The sequence below is a fragment of the Oncorhynchus tshawytscha genome, linkage group LG13, assembly GCF_018296145.1.
Source record: "Oncorhynchus tshawytscha isolate Ot180627B linkage group LG13, Otsh_v2.0, whole genome shotgun sequence".
Classification (NCBI taxonomy): Eukaryota; Metazoa; Chordata; class Actinopteri; order Salmoniformes; family Salmonidae; genus Oncorhynchus; species Oncorhynchus tshawytscha.
In genome coordinates, this window is record NC_056441.1 from 24,477,206 (window position 1) to 24,503,651 (window position 26,446).

Below are 26,446 nucleotides of genomic sequence, written 5' to 3' on the forward strand. Positions count from 1 at the left end.
CAATAAAAGGACACTAAATTGTACAGTTTTGCTACACCTCACAATGCCACAGATGTCTCAAGTTTTTAGGGATCGTGGAATTGGCATGCTGACTGCAGGAATGTCCACCAGAGCTGTTGCCAAATCATTTTATGTTCATTTCTCGACCACAAGCCTCCTCCAACATCGTTTTAGAGAATTTGGCAGTACGTCCAACTGGTCTCACACTCCACAGACCACGTGTAACCACGCCAGCCCACGACCTCCACATCCGGCTTCTTCACCTTCACCTTCGTCTGAGACTGGCCACCCGGACAGCTGATGAAACTAAGGAGCATTTCTGTCTGAGTGTTTTTGTTTGTTTTTGTGTTGGGGGTGATGTCTGGTCCGGGTGTTGGAGCCGGAGCTACCTGTGAGGCCTCAGCCAGTTTGTAGGCTCCCATGCCTCAGCGGGTTACATAGGCGCCCATGCTTAAGCTGGGTGAACAGGTTCCCATGCCTCAACCGAGGCAACCGGTGAGGTCTCAGTCGACTCATCAGGCTCTTACTCCTCAGCCGGTTCGTCAGGTTTCCGTGGTTAGCGTCCTGCGGCTGGAGCCAAAAGTGCCAGGGAGGGGGTACTGTCACGTATGGTCTCTCTCCGGCGCTCTAGGTCGTCATGCTCCCGCGCCTCAGCCGGATTGACAGGTTCCTGCGCCTTATCAGAGGTCCCCTCCTGTTCCCTGGGATCGTCATCTTAGTCGGGGCGGGGGGAAGATGGGGTACTGTCACGTGTGCACCCTCTCCGGCCGCTAGGTCACCAGGCTGCTCGTTAGGGCGTACACCTGTCACCAGCGTTACGCGCATAATGACACTCACCTGGACTCCATCACCTCCTTGATTACCGGCCCTTTATATGTGACTCCCTTTGTTTTTCCCCCAGTCATCATTGTTTCTGTTTCTGTATCATGTTGGTGCGTTGTTCTTGTTTGTTGTTGTGTTCATTTATTTATTAAATGTATTCAATCCCTGAACTTGCTTCCCGACTATCAGCGTACATCATTACATGAATAAAGCCCTTTTGTGGGGAAAAAAACATTCTGATTGGCTGGGCCTGGCTCCCCAGTGGGTTGGCCTGGTTCCCAAGTGCCCTCCCAGGTCCACCCATGGCTGCGCCTCTTTCCAGTCATGCGAAATCCGTAGATTAAGGCCAAACAAATTTATTTAAATTGACTGATTTTGTTGTACTATGAACTGTAACTCAGTAAAATCGTTGAAATTGTTGCATGTTGCGTTTATGTTTTTGTTCAGAATAAATGACGAATTATGTTTTGCCCAAAATAGCATTTTGTATATTTATGTAATTTCTACGCCATGTCGACCATCCTGAAGTAATGTATAATCATTGTGCATCCATTGCCCATGGATGATTTCCCATCCTACACACGTCAAAAGGGTCAAGAGTTCATCCCGAAATCCTCCCAAAAATGGCATAGTTGTCCTCCAGTGCCCCGTGCAGATATTTTCTTTTTATTAATTATATTTTTTTCCAGCAAACTGCCCCAAAAACTGCCCGCAAAAGCAGATAGGGAATATGGGTTGTCATGCGTTTTCCCCCCTCAGGTCTGTGAGAGGCTTTACGCAAGTCTGTGTTAAGATTGAGCCAGCTTTGTGTGTCTGGTTCAAAGAGCCACTCTGTCATGCAGCACAACATTGTAAATGAGGCATGTAATGTGCCTCCCCCTTAAAGGGAAGAGACCCACTACTCTGACTGGCCTTATGAAAGATACATGACCAGTAATCTGAGCCCCTGGTATCATGTTTAATATAATGGCACTATTTCTGTTTGTTTTTTCGCATTGTTTGTAACTCATTTTGTACATAATGTTGTTGCTACCGTCTCTTATGACCAAAAAGAGCTTCTGGACATCAGAACAGCAATTACTCACCTCGAACTGGACAAAGATTTTTTCTTTAATGAGTCCGACGCAAAGGAAATACTGCTTTGTCGAGACAAGGCCCAAATCCCCGTCATCTGCATGAAGAAAAAGGGGGAGGAGGCGGGTGCCTTGTAAGAATTTTCAGACGAGTAGGTAAACCACCACTACCTTCCGTATTATTGGCCAACATGCAATCATTCGAAAACAAACTGGACGATCTACGATTAATGCTATCCTACCAACGGGACATTAAAAACTGTAATATCTTATGTTCCACAGAAGCGTGGCTAAATGATGACACATATTATATAGAGCTGGCTGTCTTCAGCAGGACAGAACAGCTACATCTGGTAAGATGAGGGGTGGGGTGTGTGTCTGTTTGTCAATAACTCCTGGTGCGCAATGTCTAAAATTAAAGAAGTCTCGAGTTATTGTTCGCCTGAGGTAGAATACCTCATGATAAGCTGTATATCACTCTATCTACCAAGAGAGTTCTCACATATATTATTCATAGCCATCTATTTACCACCACAAACCGATGTTGGTACTAAGACCACACTCAACAAGCTGTATAAGACCACAAGCAAACAAGAAAATGCTCATCCAGAAGCGGTGCTCTTAGTGGCCGGGGACTTCAATGCAGGCGAAATGAAATATGTTTTACTACCATCATGTCACATGTGCAACCAGAGGAGAAAAAAACTCTAGACCACCATTAATCCACACACAGAGAAGCATACAAAGCTCTCCCTCACCCTCTATTTGACAAATATGACCATCATTCTATCTTGATTCCTGCTAGCTCAATACAGAAGTGGTCAGATGACACGAATGCTACTCTACGGGACTATTTTGCTAGCACAGACTGGAATATGTTCCGGTTTTCATCCAATGGCAATGAGGAGTATAACACCTTAGTCACCAGCTTAATCAATAAGTGCATCGACAACGTGGTCCCCACAGTGACTGTACGTACATATCCAAACCAAAAGCCATGGATTACAGGCAACATCCTCACCATGCTAAAGGCTAGAGCTGCCGCTTTCACGGAGCGGGACACAAATCTGGACACTTACAAGAAATCCCGCTACACACTCAGATGAACCATCTTCCAGGCAAAGTGTCAATACAGTGCCAAGATTGAATCCTCCATCGGCTCTGACGCTAGTCAGATGTGGCAGGGCTTGACAACTATTATGAACTAGAAAGGGAAACCCAGTTGTGAGCTGCCCAGTGCCGCGAGAATACCTGACGTGCTAAATGCCTTTTATGCTCACTTCAAGGCAAGCAATGCCGAAGCGTGCATGAGAGCACCAGCTGGTCTGCACAACTGTGTGATCACGCTCCTCCCAGATCCTCAAAAAGTTTTACAACTTCACAATCGAGAGCATCCTGACCGGTTGCACAAGGCGCTACAGAGGGTAGTGCATATGGCCCAGTACATCACTGGGGCCAAGCCTCCTGACATCCAGAACCTATATATTAGGTGGTGTCAGAGGAAGGCCAAAGAAATTGTCAAAGACACCAGTCACCCAAGTTATAGACTGTTCTTTCTGCTACGGCATGGTGAGCGGTCCCGGAGCGCCAAGTCTAGGACCAAAAGGCTCCTTAACAGCTTCTACCCCCAAGCCATAAGACTACTGAACAATTAATCAAATGGTCACCAGGAGTATTTACATTGACCCCCCACCCCCTTTGTTTTTACACTGCTGCTACTAGTTGTTTATTATCTATGCATATTGACTTTACAAATTACATAAACGCACATAAACCCAAGCACATTGACTTGGTACCGGTAATCCTTGTAAATAGCCTCGTTTTTGTTATGTAATTTTCTTGTATTACTTTTTGATTTTATTTCATTTAAAATAAATATATAAACTCTATTTCTTGAACTGCATTTTTGGTTAAGGACTTGTAAGTAAGCATTTCACCGTATTTGTGTTTTAATTTTTTTTTATTCACCTTTATTTAACCAGGTAGGCTAGTTAAGAACAAGTTCTCATTTGCAACAGCGACCTGGCCAAGATAAAGCAAAGCAGTTCGACACATACAACAACACAGAGTTACACATGGAATAAACAAACATACAATCAATAATACAGTAGAAATATCTATGTACAGCATGTGCAAATGAGGTAGGATAAGAGAGGTAAGGCAATAAATAGGCTATGGAGGCAAATTAACTACAATATAGCAATTAAAAACTGGAATGGTAGGATGTGCAGAAGATGAATGTGCAAGTTGAGATACTGGGGTGCAAAGGAGCAAGATAAATAAGTAAATAAATACAGTATGGGGATGAGGTAGATTGGATGGGCTATTTACAGATGAGCTATGTACAGGTGCAGTGATCTGTGAGCTGCTCTGACAGCTGGTGCTTAAAGCTAGTGAGGGAGGTAAGAGTCTCCAACTTCAGCGATTTTTGCAGTTCGTTCCAGTCATTGACAGCATAGAACTGGAAGGTGAGGCGGCCAAAGGAAGAATTGGCTTTGGGGGTGACCAGTGAGGTATACCTGCTGAGGCGCGTGCTATGGGTGGGTGCTGCTATGGTGACCAGTGAGCTGAGATAAGGCGGGGCTTTACCCAGCAGAGACTTGTAGATGACCTGGAGCCAGTGGGTTTGGCGACGAGTATGAAGCGAGGGCCAGCCAACGAGAGCATACAGGTCACAGTGGTGGGTAGTATATGGGGCTTTGGTGACAAAACAGATGGCACTGTGATAGACTGCATCCAATTTGTTGAGTAGAGTGTTGGAGGCTATTTTGTAAATGACATCACCGAAGTCGAGGATCGGTACGATAGTCAGGTTTACGAGGGTATGTTTGGCAGCATGAGCGAAGGATGCTTTGTTGCCGATTCTAGATTTCATTTTGGATTGGAGATGTTTAATGTGAGTCTGGAAGGAGAATTTACAGTCTAACCAGACACCTAGGTATTTGTAGTTGTCTACATATTCTAAGTCCGAACATACCAGAGTAGTGATGCTGGACGGGCAGGCAGGTGCGGGCAGTGAACGGTTGAAGAGCATGCATTTTGTTTTACTTGCATTTAAGAGCAGTTGGAGGCCACGGAAGGAGAGTTGTATGGCATTGAAGCTCATCTGAAGGTTAGGTAACACAGTGTCCAACGAGGGCCAGAGGTATACAGAATGGTGTCGTCTGCGTAGAGGTGGATCAAAGAATCATCAGCAGCGAGAGCGACATCATTGATGTATACAGAGAAGAGAGTTGGACCGAGAATTGAACCCTGTGGCACCCTCATAGAGACATTCAAAATGGTCGGTAATCTGTCTGTTAATTTGGCTTTCAAAGACCTGAGAAAGGCAGGGTAGAATAGATATAGGTCTGTAGCAGTTTGGGTCTAGAGTGTCTCCACCTTTGAAGAGGGGGATGACCGCGGCAGCTTTCCAATCTATGAGAATCTCAGACGATATGAAAGAGAGGTTGACCGGGGTAGGGGTAGCCAGGTGGAAAGCGTGGCCAGCCATAGAAAAATGCTTCTTGAAATTCTCAATTATTGTGGATTTATCGGTAGTGACAGTGTTTCCTAGCCTCAGTGCAGTGGGCAGCTGGGAGGAGGTGCTCTTATTCTCCATGGACTTTACTATACAGTGTCCCAGAACTTTTTGGAGTTTGTACTACAGGATGCACATTTCTGTTTGAAATTGCTAGCCTTAGCTTTCCTAACTGCCTGTGTATATTGGTTCCTAACTTCCCTGAAAAGTTGCATATCATGGGGGCTATTCGATGCTAATGCATAATACCACAGCATGGTCTTGTGCTGGTCAAGGGCAGACAGGTCTGGAGTGAAACAAGGGCTATATCTATTCCTAGTTCAACATTTTTTTTCATGGAGCATGCTTATTTAAGATGGTGAGGAAGGCACTTTTAAAGAATAACCATGCATCCTCTACTGACGGGATGAGATCAATGTCATTCCAGGATACCCCGGCCAGGTCAATTAGAAAGGCCTGTTCGATGAAGTGTTTTAGAGAGCGTTTGACAGTGATGAGGGATGGCTGTTTGACCGCAGTTCCATTACGGATGCAGGCAATGAGGAGGTGATCGCTGAGATCTTGGTTGAAAACCAAGTATTTGGAGGGTGATTTGTTAGGATGATATCTATGATAATTTGTGTGAGATTGAGGGCATCAAGTTTAGATTGTAGGATGGCCAGGGTGTTAAGCATGTCCCACTTTAGGTCACCTAGCAGCACGAGCTCAGAAGATAGATGTGGAGCAACCAATTCACATATGGTGTCCAGGGCACAGCTGGGGGCAGAGGGTGGTCTATAGCAAGTGGCAACGGTGAGAGACTTGTTTCTGGAAAGGTGAATTTTTAGAAGTAGAAGCTCGAATTGTTTTGGTACAGACCTGGATAGTAAGGCAGAACTCTGCAGGCTATCTCCGCAGTAGATTGCAACACTGCCCCGTTTGGCAGTTCTATCTTGACGGAAAATGTTATCGTTAGGGATGGAAATTTCAGCATTTCTGGGGGTTTTCCTAAGCCAGGATTCAGACACGGCTAAGACATCTGGGTTGCCAGAATGTGCTAAAGCAGTGAATAAAGCAAACTTAGGGACGAGGCTTCTAATGTTAATATGCTTGAAACCAAGGCTTTTACGGTTACAGAAGTCAACAAATGAGAGCACCTGGGGAGTAGGAGGTCCTGGATTAACCTCTACATCACCAGAGGAACAGAGGAAAAGTAGGATAAAGGTACTGCTAACGGCTATAAGAACTGGCCGTCTAGCACGTTCGGAACAGAGAGTAAAGGGAGCAGGTTTCTGGGCATGGTAGCATAGATTCAAGGCATAATGTACAGACAAAGGTATGGTAGGAAGAGAGTACATTGGAAGTAAACCTAGGCATTGAGTAATGATGAGAGAGATATAGTCTCTAGAGATGTTTAAACCAGGTGATGCATAAGGGCCTTTAAGGGACGTCGCAATGGGGAAAGTCTGTTTTTGTCTCCTCGTGCGGTGACATCGAAAGACCAGTCATGGAATTAGTAGGGTTCCAAGTAGCATAAGGGTCCAAGTCCAATTAGCAAAATGGTTATAGTGGTCCAAGAAACTGGCCGATGGATCAGCTAACAGTCCAATATGCTATAGATAGCTAGCAGGCCGCGGTTAGCAGAATGGGTTTTCAGGGGATGTTGCACATGAGGGGCCTGTTGGGATCCTCAGGCAGATTATGTCGGTATTCCAGTCGTGAAGGATCGGCGGGGTTCCGTGCCCCATACCACCAGTAGAAGGGGTCTGGATATTGTTGCCGAGGAGTGGGCTTCAGGAGTAGCCCAGGAGCCCTAGCCGGGAGATGGGTCTAGCATGGACTAGCTCCAGGCTAGTTGGTGCTTGCTCCGGGACAGAAACGTTAGCCAGGAGTAGTCAACCCGGGTTGCGGTTAGCTATCTGCCATGATCCAGATGAAAGGGTTCAGACTTTGAGGTAGAAATCCGGGGATATGGACAGGAAAATAGGTCCGGTATGCTCTGATTTGAAACGCATTGTACGAACTGGCGATTGTTTTCCGAGCTACAGGTTAGCTGATGACCGCTAACAGTGGTTAGCTGACTGATAACTGATAGCTGGTAGCTAGTTAGCTAGCTAGCTTCAGTTGAGGTATACCAGTTCAGAGGTAAATAGAAATACTTTAAAAATAAAAGGAGAGTATTTTGAAGTTGAGGTTTAGGAAAAATATTAAAAAGAATGCGAAGAAAAAGATATATACATGGGACGAGACAAGACAAAGACAAAGACGTCTGATTGCTACGCCATCTTGGACATCTTTAAGTATTATCTACATCTGTTTTATTCGGCGCATGTGACAAATAAAATGTATTTTTTTGAATGATTTCATTTTATTTAATGACTACATAGTTTCAGACTGATTGTCCTGTCTACGTGCCTGTCTGGGGTGCTTTATCGGGTGGTCAGTTAGATGTTATTGTACAGTTCTTTTAGGGTCTGATTTCCAGAAACAGATTAAGCCTATTTCTGACAGAGCTATACTTAACCTGTGTTCGGGAAACCCTCTTTACGGATATAGAAACAACGTCTGGTCATGATGCTTTTACTGATGCCTAAACACTAAAGCTTTACAACATGCTGTCATTTGGTTCAAATGTTGTCTGAGAAACTGCGTAAAGCTTTCCTTCATAAACAGAGCTCGTCTTCTCTTGGCACGCCACCAAAACCACCACTAAGAGAACCACGAAGAGAACCACGAAGAGAACGACACAATGCCCTGTCCATTTACACATGGACTCTTTTATTGTTCCCCATTTACACACTCCCCCTTTTCATTTGATCAATCCTGTTGGAGATCAAAGCGTTGAATCACTGTGTGCGGGTCAACCACCGCTCAGACACCAGGTGACCTGGAAGTAGGTCACTCAACCACAGAAGGTCATCTCAGGGAGAACTAATTGGAAGAGAGGGAGAGGGAATGGGAGAGATAGAGAGAGGGGGAAAGGGAGGGACAGGGAGAGGAAGATAAATATAGTTGCTGTCCTATGAGGCTGTGTTTCTGGCGTAGGCAGACTAATACCTGGGGGCTCGTTGTGACTCAATTTTCAGTTTGTGCTTTAGGGTCGGGAAGATATTCCTTGTTTCCATTTTAATGGAAATAATGGACATAACATCATCTCCACATGGGGACATGAAGTAGATGGTTAATCTGAAATCCCTGACCTTTTCACTGTTTCTTTATCATAGGCGTGTGTTCAGCATACAGTAGGAATACAGATTGACTAGCCTGATGGGGTTCCCCATTTCCCCCCGTTTTCTCATCTTCTCCATCCACACCCTATGGTGAGACGCACAAATACACACACACACACACACACACACACACACACACACACACACACACACACACACACACACACACACACACACACACACACACACACACACACACACACCTCCACCCAAACCCTCTGGTGGGGTGCAACACCCCACACTGCTTTCCATTTCCCTGGTAAATGCCACTGCCTGTCCTCTACCAGGCACCATGGGAGGGAGGGATATGCGGAGGAGTGAGGGATGGAGAGAGGGGAGAGGGACATGTAAAAGTCATCCCATTACTGGGGCTGAATTTTCACACTGATCCAATTTTTTTTTAGCTGTCAAGAAAGCAACTGAGGATATAAGCATGGGGACAAGTCCCTCTCTCTCTCTCTCTCTTTCTCTCTCTCCTCTCTTTCTCTCTCTTGCCCTTCTCTCCCTCCCTCTCCTTCCCCCCAGTCTCTCCCCTCCTCCTCTCCTTCCCCCAGTCTATCCCCTACTCCTCTCCTTCCCCCTAGTCTCTCCCCTCCTCTTCTCGGTTCCCCCAGTCTCTCCCCTCCTGTGGTAGCACAACGAGGGCCTCGGTTCATCATCTTATCAGTGAATAACAGGGTGTTGAGACACCAGCATTACAGCCTGTTACAGCCTGTCTCCAAAGGCAGAAAAACATCACTTATTTCCCTCAAAAGATGACCTTCTCCCTCCTATCGATTCAAAGCTGTCTGCAGAGAGAGGGGGATTAAAACGAATAAACAAATAAAAGGATTGTGAGTAATTGATTTGTCTGGTGATACAAAATGCGATAGCGTGGCAGGAAAATAACTGCTGAGGGTAACGACTGGGGTGTGTGAGCAGCAGAGGGGAATGTCATTTGCAAAGATTAAAGCTGTGTGTGGTGTGTTACTGGAAAGGCAGAGAAACACAGAGCTAAGTCAGGAACGTGTTTGTGGTGATGGTGAGGAAGATGAGTGTACTTATAGCCACGCAAACATTAGGGCCCTAGGGCTGTGGTTCTAAGGACTGGTACATGGCCCAATAATTGGCCAGGGAGAGTCAGACTTCGCTTCACTCACTCACTCATTCACTCACTCACTCACTCACTCACTCACTCACTCACTCACTCACTCACTCACTCACTCACTCACTCACTCACTCACTCACTCACTCACTCACTCACTCACTCACTCACTCACTCACTCACTCACTCACTCACTCACTCACTCACTCACTCACTCACTCACTCACTCACTCACTCACTCACTCACTCACTCACTCACTCACTCACTCACTCACTCACTCACTCACTCACTCACTCACTCACTCACTCACTCACTCACTCACTCACTCACTCACTCACTCACTCTCTCACTCACTCACTCACTCACTCACTCACTCACTCACTCACTCACTCACTCACTCACTCACTCACTCACTCACTCACTCACTCACTCACTCACTCACTCACTCACTCACTCACTCTCTCACTCACTCACTCACTCACTCACTCACTCACTCACTCACTCACTCACTCACTCACTCACTCACTCACTCACTCACTCACTCACTCACTCACTCACTCACTCACTCACTCACTCACTCACTCACTCACTCACTCACTCACTCACTCACTCACTCACTCACTCACTCACTACATCATCATCATCCATCTCTCTTCACAATAGGCTCCTCTCCCACCTCCTCTCTCCCCTCCTCTCTCCCTCTCTCTCCCTCTATTTTGGTATTTGCCTTTCAAACTAACCGTCAATCTCTCACATCCCCCACTTCTCTTCTTTCTTTCTCTTTTGCTAACGTGTTCTGTGTTGCCCCCCTGGGGTGGGTGTTCCTGGTTGGTCCGCCTGGGGTGGGTGTTCTAAGGGGGACTCGAGGAGAGGGGATTGGCTGATGTATCACACCCCTTGTACCCCTCCTCTATGCTGTTAGAGGTCCCTTATTTCCTCCTGGCTACTCTCAGTGGTTGACAGGGGACGCAGGTGTGTGTGTGTGTGTGTGTGTGTGTGTGTGTGTGTGATGGAGGGAAGCAGGCCAATTTGAGCTGTTCTCCCCTACTCACTCCCCCTCTCTGTCATACTGTGGATAACCATATCACCCACTGACATGTTCATAAATTACTGTGAACACCTGCAGAGTGGGGAGCCTCTGAATCCAAAATCCCCCCCACACACACACACACACACACACACACACACACACACACACACACACACACACACACACACACACACACACACAAACACACACAGCACACACCCTTCCCCTGCAGAGGCTAATGTGTCACAGCTGTAACATGTTCTTCTTTTGAGAATAGAGTGCTGGGAATGCTTAAACCCCTTAGCTAATCAGATGCCTCTTTTGTCCTTTCTCTCAATTATGAAAATCAATTTAGTGTTGATTTCTTTGTGAAAAGGCCGGTCAATCGCGCTTTCCCTCACTTTCTAACAAGGAGTATGTTACAATGGCAGCCACAAATGTGTATGTGTCTATGTATATCTGTGTCTATGTGTCTATGTATCTATGTATCTGCACCAGGCTGGGAAGACTGAATCTGCAATAGGTAAGCAGCTTGGTTTGAAGAAATCAACTGTGGGAGCAAATATTAGGAAATGGAAGACATACAAGACCACTGATAAGCTCCTTCGAACTGGGGCTCCACGCAAGATCTCACCCCGTGGGGTCAAAGTGATCACAAGAACGGTGAGCAAAAATCCCAGAACCACATGGGGGGACCTAGTGAATGACCTGCAGAGAGCTGGGACCATGGAGATGTTTCGTATTGCGTCAGACAACAACATTGACGAATACGCTGATACGGTGTGCGAGTTCATTAGAACGTGCGTTGAAGATGTCGTTCCCATAGCAACGATTAAAACATTCCCTAACCAGAAACCGTGGATTGATGGCAGCATTCGTGTGAAACTGAAGGCACGAACCACTGCTTTTAATCAGGGCAAGGTGTCTGGTAACATGACTGAATACAAACAGTGCAGCTATTCCCTCCGCAAGGCTATCAAACAAGCTAAGCGCCAGTACAGAGACAAAGTAGAATCTCAATTCAACGGCTCAGACACAAGAGGTATGTGGCAGGGTCTACAGTCAATCACGGACTACAGGAAGAAACCCAGCCCAGTCACGGACCAGGATGTCTTGCTCCCAGGCAGACTAAATAACTTTTTTGCCCGCTTTGAGGACAATACAGTGCCACTGACACGGCCTGCAACGGAAACATGCGGTCTCTCCTTCACTGCAGCCGAAGTGAGTAAGACATTTAAACGTGTTAACCCTCGCAAGGCTGCAGGCCCAGACGGCATCCCCAGCCGCGCCCTCAGAGCATGCGCAGACCAGCTGGCCGGTGTGTTTACGGACATATTCAATCAATCCCTATACAAGTCTGCTGTTCCCACATGCTTCAAGAGGGCCACCATTGTTCCTGTTCCCAAGAAAGCTAAGGTAACTGAGCTAAACGACTACCGCCCCGTAGCACTCACATCCGTCATCATGAAGTGCTTTGAGAGACTAGTCAAGGACCATATCACCTCCACCCTACCTGACACCCTTGACCCACTCCAATTTGCTTACCGCCCAAATAGGTCCACAGACGATGCAATCTCAACCACACTGCACACTGCCCTAACCCATCTGGACAAGAGGAATACCTATGTGAGAATGCTGTTCATCGACTACAGCTCGGCATTCAACACCATAGTACCCTCCAAGCTCGTCATCAAGCTCGAGACCCTGGGTCTCGACCCCGCCCTGTGCAACTGGGTACTGGACTTCCTGACGGGCCGCCCCCAGGTGGTGAGGGTAGGCAACAACATCTCCTCCCCGCTGATCCTCAACACTGGGGCCCCACAAGGGTGCGTTCTGAGCCCTCTCCTGTACTCCCTGTTCACCCACGACTGCGTGGCCATGCACGCCTCCAACTCAATCATTAAGTTTGCGGACGACACAACAGTGGTAGGCTTGATCACCAACAACGACGAGACGGCCTACAGGGAGGAGGTGAGGGCCCTCGGAGTGTGGTGTCAGGAAAATAACCTCACACTCAACGTCAACAAAACTAAGGAGATGATTGTGGACTTCAGGAAACAGCAGAGGGAACACCCCCCATCCACATCGATGGAACAGTAGTGGAGAGGGTAGCAAGTTTTAAGTTCCTCGGCATACACATCACAGACAAACTGAATTGGTCCACTCACACAGACAGCATCGTGAGGAAGGCGCAGCAGCGCCTCTTCAACCTCAGGAGGCTGAAGAAATTCGGCTTGTCACCAAAAGCACTCACAAACTTCTACAGATGCACAATCGAGAGCATCCTGGCGGGCTGTATCACCGCCTGGTATGGCAACTGCACCGCCCTCAACCGTAAGGCTCTCCAGAGGGTAGTGAGGTCTGCACAACGCATCACCGGGGGCAAACTACCTGCCCTCCAGGACACCTACACCACCCGATGCTACAGGAAGGCCATAAAGATCATCAAGGACATCAACCACCCGAGCCACTGCCTGTTCACCCCGCTGCCATCCAGAAGGCGAGGTCAGTACAGGTGCATCAAAGCTGGGACCGAGAGACTGAAAAACAGCTTCTATCTCAAGGCCATCAGACTGTTAAACAGCCACCACTAACATTGAGTGGCTACTGCCAACACACTGTCAATGACACTGACTCTACTCCAGCCACTTTAATCATGGGAATTGATGGGAAATGATGTAAATATATCACTAGCCACTTTAAACAATGCTACCTTATATAATGTTACTTACCCTACATTGTTCATCTCATATGCATACGTTGATACTGTACTCTATATCATCGACTGCATCCTTATGTAATACATGTATCACTAGCCACTTTAACTATGCCACTTGGTTTACATACTTATCTCATATGTATATACTGTACTCGATATCATCTACTGTATCTTGCCTATGCTGCTCTGTACCATCACTCATTCATATATCCTTATGTACATATTCTTTATCCCCTTACACTGTGTATGACAGTAGTTTTTTTTGGAATTGTTAGTTAGATTACTTGCTCGTTATTACTGCATTGTCGGAACTAGAAGCACAAGCATTTCGCTACACTCGCATTAACATCTGCTAACCATGTGTATGTGACAAATAAAATTTGATTTGATTTGATTTGATTTGATTTTGACCAAAGAAACAAAGCCTACCATCAGTAACACACTACACCGCCAGGGACTCAAATCCTGCAGTGCCAGACGTGTCCCCCTGCTTAAGCCAGTACATGTCAAGGCCCGTCTGAAGTTTGCTCGAGAGTATTTGGATGATCCAGAAGAAGATTGGGAGAATGTCATATGGTCAGATGAAACCAAAATAGAACGTTTTGGTAAAAACTCAACTCGTCGTGTTTGGAGGACAAAGAATGCTGAGTTGCATCCAAAGAACACCATACCTACTCTGAAGCATGGGGGTGGAAACATCATGCTATGGGGCTGTTTTTCTGCAAAGGGACCAGGACGACTGATCCGTGTAAAGGAAAGAATGAATGGGGCCATGTATCGTGAGATTTTGAGTGAAAACCTCCTTCCATCAGCAAGTGCATTGAAGATGAAATGTGGCTGGGTCTTTCAGCATGACAATGATCCCAAACACACCGCCCGGGCAACGAAGGAGTGGCTTTGTAAGAAGCATTTCAAGGTCCTGGAGTGGCCTAGCCAGTCTCCAGATCTCAACCCCATAGAAAATCTTTGGAGGGAGTTGAAAGTCCATGTTGCCCAGCAACAGCCCCAAAACATCACTGCTCTAGAGGAGAACTGCATGGAGGAATGGGCCAAAATACCAGCAACAGTGTGTGAAAACCTTGTGAAGACTTACAGAAAACGTTTGACCTCTGTCATTGCAAACAAAGGGTATATAACAAAGTATTGAGATAAACTTTTGTTATTGAGCAAATACTTATTTTCCACCATAATTTGCAAATAAATTCATAAAAAATCCTACAATGTGATTTTCTGGATTTTTTTTCTCATTTTGTCTGTCATAGTTGAAGTGTATCTATGATGAAAATTACAGGCCTGTCTCATCTTTTTAAGTGGGAGAACATGCACAATTGGTGGCTGACTAAATACTTTTTTGCCCCACTGTATATATATATGTATCTGTGTCCATGAGTCCATGAGCTCAAGAGTCCATGAGTCCATGAGTCCATGCATCCATGTGTCCATGTGTCCATATGTCCATGTGTCCATGAGTCCATGAGTCCATGTGTCCATGAGTCCATGTGTCCATGAATCCATCTGTCCATGAGTCCATGTGTCCATGTGTCCATGTGTCCATGAGTGCATGACTCCATGTGTCCACGAGTCCATCTCTCCATGAGTCCATGTGTCCATGAGTCCATGAGTCTCTGAGTCCATGTGTCCATGAGTCCATGAGTCCATGTGTCCTTGAGTCCATGAGTCTATGAGTCCATGTGTCTATGAGTCCATGAGTCCATGAGTCCATGAGCTCAAGAGTCCATGAGTCCATGAGTCCATGCGTCCATGCGTCCATGTGTCCATATGTCCATGTGTCCATGAGTCCATGAGTCCATGTGTCCATGAGTCCATGTGTCCATGAATCCATCTGTCCATGAGTCCATGTGTCCATGTGTCCATGAGTCCATGTGTCCACGAGTCCATCTCTCCATGAGTTCATGTGTCCATGAGTCCATGAGTCTCTGAGTCCATGTGTCCATGAGTCCATGAGTCCATGTGTCCTTGAGTCCATGAGTCTATGAGTCCATGTGTCTATGAGTCCATGAGTTCATGAGTCCATGAGCTCAACAGTCCATGAGTCCATGAGTCCATGCGTCCATGTGTCCATATGTCCATGTGTCCATGTGTCCATGAGTCCATGTGTCCATGAATCCATCTGTCCATGAGTCCATGTGTCCATGTGTCCATGCGTCCATGTGTCCATGAGTTCATGAGTCCATGTGTCCACGAGTCCATCTCTCCATGAGTCCATGTGTCCATGAGTCCATGAGTCTCTGAGTCCATGTGTCCATGAGTCCATGAGTCCATGTGTCCTTGAGTCCATGAGTCTATGTGTCCATGTGTCTATGAGTCCATGAGTCCATGAGTCCATGTGTCCATGAGTCCATGAGTCCATGAGTCTATGAGTCCATGTGTCTATGAGTCCATGTGTCTATGAGTCCGTGTGTCCATGAGTCCATGAGTCCGTGTGTCCATGAGTCCATGAGTCCATGTGTCCTTGAGTCCACGAGTCTATGAGTCCATGTGTCTATGTGTCTATGAGTCCATGTGTCCATGTGTCCATGAGTCCATGAGTCTCTGAGTCCATGTGTCCATGAGTCCATGAGTCCATGAGTCCATGTGTCCTTGAGTCCATGAGTCCACGTGTCCTTGAGTCCATGAGTCCATGTGTCCATGAGTCCATGAGTCTCTGAGTCCATGTGTCCATGAGTCCATGAGTCTATGTGTCCATGAGTCCATGAGTCCATGAGTCTATGATTCCATGTGTCCATGTTTCTATGAGTCCATGAGTCTATGAGTCCATGAGTTCATGAGTCAATGAGTCTATGAGTCCATGTGTCCATGAGTTCATGAGTCCATGAGTTCATGAGTCCATGAATCTATGAGTCCATGAGTCTATGAGTCCATGTGTCCACAAGTTCATGAGTCCATGTGTCCATGAGTCCATGAGTCTATGAGTCTATGAGTCCATGTGTCCATGAATTCATGAGTCCATGAGTCTATGAGTCCATGTGTCCATGAGTCCATGGGTCCATGAGTCCATGAGTCTATGAGTCCATGTGTCCATGAGTCCATGTGTCCATGAGCCCATGAGTCCATGAGTCCATGCGTCCATGAGTTCATGAGTCCATGTGTCGATGAGTCCATGAGTCTATGAGTCCATGTGTCCATGAGTCCATGTGTCCATGAGTCCATGAGTCTATGAGTCCATGTGTCCATGAGTCCATGTGTCCATGAGTCCATGAGTCCATGAGTCCATGTGTCTGTTTGTGTGTGTCTCAGTGGCAGCAGCAGCGGCGGGGCTGTCTCTTGTGTCGAAGGCAGTTTCTTGCTAGGTGTTATTGATGCGTATCGACCGGCCTCTGTCTCTACTGCTAATTCAGGCACTGCTCCTTCCACTGACATTTTCATCACCATGGCTGTGCTTTACTGAGTCAAGACATAAAGCACTGCTTAAAACAGCCCCTGTCCTCCTTCCTCAGTCCTCAGTCCTCAGTCCTCAGACTCCTCCTCTCCTCTCCTCTCCTCTCCTCTCCTCTCCTCTCCTCTCCTCTCCTCTCTCTCTCCTCTCCTCTCCTCTCCTCTCCTCTCCTCCTCTCCTCTCCTCTCCTCTCCTCTCCTCTCCTCTCCTCTCCTCTCCTCTCCTCTCCTCTTCTATCCTTCTGAACCTGCTTGTCATGAATCACACATCCCAGGCTAGTCTATTCTATGTCAGGCAGATATAGTGGCCTACATTGGAACTTTGTTATTTAGTCTTCTCTGGTAAGAAACAGTCTTGTAGCATAATAGGGCGAACATATTCTTGCTTGTGTCTGGTTTTCAGGTAGCCAAAGGGGATTGTGCAGCAATTTAAGCTTTTCATTCATAGAGATTTCCCCTGTGCTGAACCTCCGGCAGTCAATCAGTAGTAGTTTACCATATGCGTATAATCGGGCATACAGCAAGACATGCAGACCTACACAAATATGGAAAATGTATGAATCTCTTGGGCGAAATTATTACTTATGTCTTCTTGAAGTTATCTGACCCTTAAGACAACTCCCAAATGACAAACCCAGGTTGACTCCTTCAGCTTTCAGCTCTTAGCTTTGCTTCCTTTGTGATTCCTCCCCCTGTAGGCTACACTCACCCGTGCCTGGTCCCAGATCTGTTATGCCTACTCCTCTGGTTGTTATTATGCCTTGTTACACAGCAATAACTGATCTGGGACCAGGAGTCAGCAAACCCCAGGCTGTGTCCTTGTTACAACAGCCGGCACTCCTCCCTGGCTCTGCTTAGATAGATCACTGGGACACCAGAGAGGCGGGGAGATGCGAGGGAAAAGAAGGGGGTGGATGGGAGAGCCCGTGGTATTTCGTTGAGCTAGGAGGAGAATACCTCTGACTCTGACCCAGTTCCGTAATACAGATTCATCTGAGCAGCTTGCCCTCTCACACAGTAAGCTACGAAGGCTCTCCCTCCCCAGCCTCAGCTTTCAGAAAGGCAGGCAGCCCAATCCAGCAGCAGCACTGCAAGCTGCTCAATCCAACAACATCAAACAGAGCTCAAATAAACTAGCGAAGGGCCCTCCCCACCGCTAATCCTCACTGATAGAATAGTAGGGCTGTCCTTCAGCACCACAAGATGGGCCCACATTGCAGTGAATCCTGTCCAGCCGGAGATTGGCGGAGCTTTTCTTTCTGCACCTCAAACACAAGCACATCAGCGCTGGTGATGTCATGGGCTGATTGTACCATTATTAGAAGCCCTGCTTATCCTTCATGCAGAATTGATAGATTGATTGACTGACTGTTTATGCTGGGGTAAGCCAGGTTAGGTTATTCCTCAGTGACCTGCCTCCCCACTATACCTTCCATCTTCTACATTTCCTGGGAATATTGATCCAGTCAGAGTGGTAATGCTGCCCTGACTCTGGGCTCTCTGTCTGCCTGTCATGTACCTACTTGGCATTTTATGCTCGAAGGGGATGTTTGCCTAGACCTTTAATTGCATTCTCATAAATCCTAGAGGAAGGAAGTGTATCAGAAAATTGCACTTGGCGGAGTGATTTAATTGCAGTGGGAGGAGTGATTTGGAGGAGTGATTTGGCGGAGTGTGTGTGTGTGTGCGTTATTTATCAGGAAGTACTTGTTCTTCCTCTACAAGGCACTTTGGTTGTTTCTGTTGGATTACAGTTCTTAGAAGCACTTTATAAACTTTGACTAATAGTCCTCTGGTATAGCAGCACTAGAGAGCTTGGTCTTCTGGGCTTTCAAGGGGCTTTGATTAACAGGAAAGTCATATGGAGAAATAATGCAAATTCCTTATAAACTGCCCTCTGACTTTCGACCAAGTCTTGAATGGCAACATTTAGACGGAATGTTAGAAGGACTTTTACACAGTACTCATAGTGATTCACCGCTGTACAATACAATCTGACGGTTAGGAGCTGAGTTACCTCCACAGTATGCTTTCCATTTGGATAATATTCTGACTAACTGCTCTGATTGTACATCCTTCAGTTGAACTCCCTGTGACCTCACTCCCTCTGTTTCCCCAGGTCCATGGGGCCGGTGTATGGGCAGCGAGTGTGGCCCAGGGGGCAGCCAGAGCCGGGCAGTGTGGTGCGCCCACTCTGAAGGCTGGACTACCCTTCACACCAACTGTGACCAGGCCGAGCGCCCAGAGAACCAGCAGAGCTGCTTCCACGTTTGTGACTGGCACAAGGACCTGTATGACTGGCAGCTGGGTGCCTGGAATCAGTGCGTGCCCGTGTCCATGCGTAGCACCGGGGTGATCCAGCGGCCAGCCGTGTGTCTCCACGGCGAGGAGGGCATCCAGACACGCGAGGTGGGCTGCGTCCAGAAAGCGGATGGCGTGCCAGCGGAGGATGTGGCGATTTGTGAATACTTTGAGCCCAAGCCCAGGCTGGAGCAGGCCTGTCTGATCCCGTGCCCACAGGACTGCGTGGTCTCCCAGTTCACCCCATGGACTTCCTGTTCAAAAATGTGTGGCACGGGTCTTCAGAATCGTGTCCGTTTTGTCCTGGCGCCGCCCATGTTCGGGGGTTCGGCCTGCCCTAACTTGACAGAGTTCCAGATTTGTCAGCCAGGTCCCTGTGTGGGCCCAGAGAGCCTGTATAGTCTAAGGGTGGGATCCTGGGGTCCCTGCTCTGTACCCCTCCCTCGCACGGCCAGGCAGGCTCCAACTCTTAATCAAGGTAAAGATGTGGCTGTCCCTCGCCGGCTACGCAAAGGCAGAGAGGGTAAAGAGGGTAAGGAGGCCAAAGAGGGCAGCGAGGTGCCCACCCCACGCCAGCCTCGTCTGAGTAAAGAAGAAAGGATGAAAAGAAAGGAGGAAAGAAAGGAGGGAAGAAAAGGCAGACAGGCAGCCAAAGAAGGGCGCAGGAAAAACAAGGAAACAGTCAAGGAGCGGGTGAGAGAGCGGGTGAGAGAGCGGGTGAGGGGGAGGGGGAGGGTGAAAGACCCAGAGACCAAGGAGCTGATCAAAAATAAGAGGAACAGGAACAGACAGAACCGACAGGGAGGGAAGTTCTGGGACCTGCAGGTTGGATACCAGACCCGGGAGGTGACCTGTGTTCACAGGAGCGGCAACGCTGATGCACTCAGGTAAGTTGTACTTATAATTTATAGTCTCAGTTACAGTGCCTATGGAAAGTCTACACCCCCATTGGATTTCTTCACATTTTATTGTGTTACAAAGTGGGAGTAAAAGGGATTTAATTGTCAACGATCTACAAAAATGCTCTAATGTCAATGTGGAAGATACATATATATATATATATATATATAGTACCAGTCAAAAGTTTGGACATACCTACTCATTCAAGGTTTTTTATTTTTTTTATTTTTACTATTTTCTACATTGTAGAATAATAGTGAAGACATCAAAACTATGAAATAACACAAATGGAATCATGCAGTAAACAAGAAAGTGTTAATGAACAAACCAAAATATTTTTTATATTTGACATTCTTCAATGTAGCCACCCTTTGCTTTGATGACAGCTTTACACACTTTTGGAATTCTATCAACCAGCATCACCCGGAATGCTCTTCCAACGGTCTTGAAGGAGTTCCCACATATGCTGAGCACTTGTTGGCAATTTTTCCTTCACTCTGTGGTCCATCTCAATTGGGTTGAAGTCAGGTGATTGTGGAGGCTAGGTCAGCTGATGCAGCAATCCATCACTCTCCTTCTAGGTCAAATAGCCCTTATACAGCCTGAAGGCATGTGATAGTCCCAATAAGTACAAACCAAATTGAATGGCGTATGGCTGCAAAATGCTGTGGTAAGTGTGCCTTTAAATCTAAATCGACAGTGTCACCAGCAAAGCACCCCCACACCATTCAACCTCCTCCTCCATGCTTCACGGTGGGAACCACACATGCGGAGATCATCCGTTGACCTACTCTGCGTCTCACAAAGACATGGCAGTTGAAACAAAAAATCGCAAATTTGGACTCATCAGAACAAATGACAGATTTCTACCGGTCTAATGTCCATTGCTCGTGTTTCTTGTCCCAAGCAAGTCCCTTCTTATTATTGCAGCAATTCGACCATGAAGGCCTGATTCACACAGTCTCCTCTTAACACTTGATGTTGAGATGTGTCTGTTACTTGAACTCTGTAAAGCATTTATTTGGTCTGCAATTTCTAATTAACTTCTTGCGTCGAGCCATCCCGGATCCGGGATCGTGAATACAGCCTCAAGCTCATTACCATAACGCAACGTTAACTATTCATAAAAATCGCAAATGAAATGGAATTAATATGCTAGCTCTCAAGCTTAGCCTTTTGTTAACAACACTGTCATCTCAGATTTTCAAAATATGCTTCTCAACCATAGCAAAACAAGCATTTGTGTAACAGCTAGCGCAGCTAGCGTAGCATTTAGCATTAGCATCAGCAGGCAACATTTTCACAAAAACCAGAAAATCATTCAAATAAAATCATTTACCTTTGAAGAACTTCAGATGTTTTCAATGAGGAGACTCTCAGTTAGATAGCAAATGCTCAGTTTTTCCTGAAAGATTATTTGTTTAGGAGAAATGCTCCGTTTGGTGCGTCACGTTTAGCTACGAAAAAAACCTGTATCCAGGAGTGTAATTATCCCCGCAGCTCATTAGCATAACACAACGTTAACTATTCATGAAAATCGCAAATGAAATGAAATTAATATGCTAGCTCTCAAGCTTAGCCTTTTGTTAACAACACTGTCATCTTAGATTTTCAAAATATGCTTCTCAACCATAGCAAAACAAGCATTTGTGTAACAGCTAGCGCAGCTAGCGTAGCATTTAGCGTCAGCATCAGCAGGCAACATTTTCACAAAAACCAGAAAATCATTCAAATAAAATCATTTACCTTTGAAGAACTTCAGATGTTTTCAATGAGGAGACTCTCAGTTAGATAGCAAATGCTCAGTTTTTCCTGAAAGATTATTTGTTTAGGAGAAATTGCTCCGTTTGTTGCGTCACGTTTGGCTACCAAAAAAAAACGAAAATTCAGTCTTCAAAACGCCAAACTTTTTTCAAATTAACTCCATAATATCGACTGAAACATGGTAAACGTTGTTTAGAATCAATCCTCAAGGTGTTTTTCACATATCTCTTCATGATATATCGTTCGTTGAAAGCCTCCTCTCTCCTCTCAATCACTGGATGACTGCGTGCAGCTTGTAGATTACGCACCAATTTAGACAAAGGACACCAGGCGGACCCCTGGTAAATGTAGTCTCTTATGGCCAATCTTCCAATGATATGCCTACAAATACATCACAATGCTGCAGACACCTTGGAGAAACGATAGAAAGGGCAGGCTCATTCCCGGCGCATTCACAGCCATATAAGGAGACAATGGGAAACAGAGCTTCAAAAATTCTGCCCATTTCCTGGTTGAAGTTCCATCTTGGTTTCGCCTCTAGCATGAGTTCTGTGGCACTCACAGATAATATCTTTGCAGTTTTGGAAATCTTAGAGTGTTTTCTTTCCAAAGCTGCCAATTATATGCATAGTGGAGCATCTTTTCGTGACAAAATATTGCGCTTAAAACGGGCACGTTTTGTAATCCATAAATTAAAAGAGCGCCCCCTATTTCCAAGAAGTTAACTTATTCTCTGCAGCAGAGGTAACTCTGGGTTTTCCTTTCCTGTGGCGGTCCTCATGAGAGCCAGTTTCATCATAGCGTTTGATGGGTTTTGCGACTGCACTTGAAGCAACTTCTACATGATTCTATATGTGTTATTTCATAGTTTTCATGTCTTCACTATTATTCTACAATGTATAAAATAGTAAAAATTATGAAAAACCCTTGAATGAGTAGGTGTACCTGCCACAGTAAAACAAGTCCTATATCAACATAACCTGAATGGCCGCTCAGCAAGGAAGAAGCCACTGCTCCAAAACCGCCAAAAAAAGCCAGACTACAGTTTGCAACTGCACATGGGGACAAAGATCGTACTTTTAGAGAAAGGTCATCTGGTCTGATGAAACAAAAATAGAACTGTTTGGCCATAATGACCATCATTATGTTTGGAGGAAAAAGGGGGATGCTTGCAAGCCGAAGAACACCATCCCAACTGTGAAGCACGGGGTTAGCAGCATCATGTTGTGGGGGTGCTTTTCTGCAGGAGGGACTGGTGCACTTCACAAAAAATTATGTGGATATATTGAAGCAACATCTCATGACATCAGTCAGGAAGTTAAAGCAAATGAGTCTTCCAAATGGACAATGACCCCAAGCATACTTCCAAAGTTGTGGCAAAATGGTTCAAGGACAACAAAGTCAAGGTATTGGAGTGGCCATCACAAAGCCCTGATGTCAATCCCATAGAAAATTTGTGGGCAAAACTGAAAAAGTGTGTGCGAGCAATGAGGCCTACAAACCTGACTCAGTTACACCAGCTCTGTCAGGAGGAATGGGCTCAAATTCACCCAACTTATTGTGGGAAGCTTATGGAAGGCTACCCGAAACGTTTGACCCAAGTTAAGCAATTTAAAGGCAATGCTACCAAATACTACTTGAGTGTATGTAAACTTCTGACCCACTGGGAATGTGATGAAAGAAATCAAAGCTGAAAGAAATCATTCTCTCTACTATTATTCTGACATTTCACATTCTTAAAATGAAGTGGTGATCCTAACTGACCTAAGACAAAGAATTTCTACTCGGATTAAATGTCAGGAATTGTGAAAAACTGAGTTTAAATGTACTTGGCTAAGGTGTATGTAAACTTCCAACTTCAACTGTACATGCACACATGCACAAATATACACATGTACTCACACATAACCACACACCCTTAATGTGCATTTGAGATATGTGCATATATCTTGAAATATATTCCATCTCACTTCATCTAACATTGGTCATTATTTATTAATGTCATGCACATACTGTATCTGAAATGTGACTTATAAAGTACTGCATCATAATGCCTGGTATGCCGTTAATATGATATAGAGGACAGTATTTGCAGTCAAATTTCGTTTGAGAAACTTCCGGGGAGTTTAACCCCAATTTATTACGAGTTGTTTTAAAATGAACGATTGGTTACTCTTTTAATTAAAACTTATGAAAGGAATATTTTTTAACACATATCTCAATTGAAAAGGAAATTAACATTTAGTGAAAAACAAATGAAAAAAATGCCCCTGGAAAAATTCCTGGTGGAAAATAAATTAGAACAAAGAGTAATCAGCATTAAGATTTGTATCTGTCTGTAAAACTGCGTACATCTACAGTATACTCGTATATTTGGGTCCTGTCTCAGATTCCTGTTGCTTTGGGTGAGAGTATCTGCTGAATGACTCAAATGTAAATGCAGATGTAGGTTTGTAGAAAAGGCACATTGCAAATTCAGAGTGATTTCAAGTAAATTGAAGCTGACTGTCGTGCTCCAGTATTGGATTTTGTAAACATGTTTGGCCTTATTTGAACACCTTGCCTCATTCCTTTGACCAAACACCTTCACTGATTCCTTTGTAATTAATTAACCTCTTGCCTCTTCCCTCCAGCCTGTGTTCTCAGGAGTCCCTACCAGTGACCTACCAGGCCTGCGTCCTGACCAAGGACTGTGAGGTGAGCGACTGGACCGATTGGTCGCCCTGCTCCAAGGACTGCTATGAGCTCAACGGGCCCACGGGCGAACACACACGCACACGCCGGGTACACCTGCTCCCCGTGGGAGGAGGGGCGGAGTGCCCCGAACTGGAGGAGAAGGAACCATGTACCCCTCAGGGAGAAGGGGTACCCCCCTGCATCGTGTAAGTACTCTATCACCCAACATGGGAAAAAAATGTGTGATTTCAATCTCTTATATGGATGTCTATGTTTATGAACAGTATAGGAATTGTGTTATTTGTATGCTGTACAATGAGTTTCCTTATGAGATAACTAAATTGTCCAATCCAAAAATGATGCCAACTCACATTGGTACTCTGAAAACCATTGGAACACCTCAAAATGTCAGCCAATCAAGGATTGAAGATGATCAATTGAACTGCACTTCTACTCTGCAGGCTGGCTGACAGCTACAGTTACTCTCTCTCTAAAGTGCACTATGGGTAAGCTGCCTGTCTGTGCCCCTAAATAGCTTTGCTGTCTAAAAACAATAAACACTTGCAGATAATGCATGGGATACTTATCCAGACAGGGCTGGTGTGTCTCTAACACTAAATGTGTATGTCCATACACTAAATGGTTTGAGTCTGTGTTAAGTGATTAAGGTCATGTGGCTGGGAACGTTGGCTGGTTGCTGTGACGACTGTAGCTAAACCATCCAACATAACAGCAGTAGTGGTACTAAGAGCACTGGGGATTTAACACTAGGGGGAGGAGCCACAATAACAACCCCACTACTATTGGGCTGTGGCTTGTTTGGTATCTGCTGGCGTATTATTCACAGCCTGAGTGGGAACAAACCACAGACCTGAGTGTGTACAAGCTACAGCCAGAAGGGGGAGAAGGGAGGGGGGGTAGGCTCATTGTGTGGGGTGATGATGTTAGTGCTAATGAGAGGGGAGAGGGTGGGGGTGACAGTGTGAGGGGAATGTGGAAAGAGATGGAGAGATGGGGAGACGATTGCGTGGTGTGTTAGGTGATGTTGAGGTGGGCATGATGGTGAGGTGGGCATGTAGGGAGAAATAGGAGCGACACAGAGGTGGGAGAGATGGGGGGGAGGAGGTAAGAGATGGGTTTGGCTCAGTGTTTGGGAGCGACGGTGCCATACAAGAGAGGGACATGTGAGGAGAGATGGAGAGGAAACAAACAGAACAAGCATTTGGCTCTTTGCCAGTGATGGAAGAAATGATGAATGGAGTGTGTCTAGGAAAGAGACAGTCGGTCGGCGCTACGTCTAATCTGATCCCCATGCCACGCACGCACGCACACACACGCATGCACGCACATACGCACGCACACACACACACGCACGGACGCACGCGCCCACACACGCACGCATGCACGGACGCACGCACGCACACACACACGCGCACGGACACACACGCACACACACGCACGCATGCAAGCACACGCGCACACACGCACGCATGTACGCACGCACGGACGCACACTCACACACACACACACTCACACACACACACACACACACACACACACACACACACACACACACACACACACACACACACACACACACACACACACACACACAGATGGGCATGTTGACACACCATCACTTTCACACCCGCTTTGCAGTCATGTGCTGTGATGGCATGCATGTGTGTCCCCTTAAATTACTTCCTCCACCTGAACCTGTACAACGCCATGTGGAACTATACTCCCCTGGTGTGGGGAGAATGAAATTTCCTCAATCGGCTTTTTACGCCTCTAGTCTGCTTGAGTGTTTTGGCCTTCAGTCGCTAGTAAGCTCGTTCTTCATGACAATAATTATTACATTGGGTTGAAAACTAAATTGTTACAGTGAGTTTACATGAGGACATCAGTCAGTCCATATTTTTTGTAAAAGTGTGTACAGTAAGGTTAATAT

The 26,446-nt window shown here is 46.0% G+C and overlaps 1 protein-coding gene across 1 annotated transcript in view; it reads left to right on the forward strand.

Moving 5' to 3' along the window:
• LOC112264534 (thrombospondin type-1 domain-containing protein 7A-like) overlaps window positions 1-26,446 on the forward strand; it is a 163,943-nt gene that overhangs the window by 57,776 nt on the left and 79,721 nt on the right. Inside the window, exons 2-3 of the mRNA XM_042295454.1 lie at window positions 18,974-20,042; window positions 24,453-24,701. Coding sequence (XP_042151388.1) covers window positions 18,974-20,042; window positions 24,453-24,701 — 1,318 coding nt within the window. The remainder of the gene's footprint in view (window positions 1-18,973; window positions 20,043-24,452; window positions 24,702-26,446) is intronic.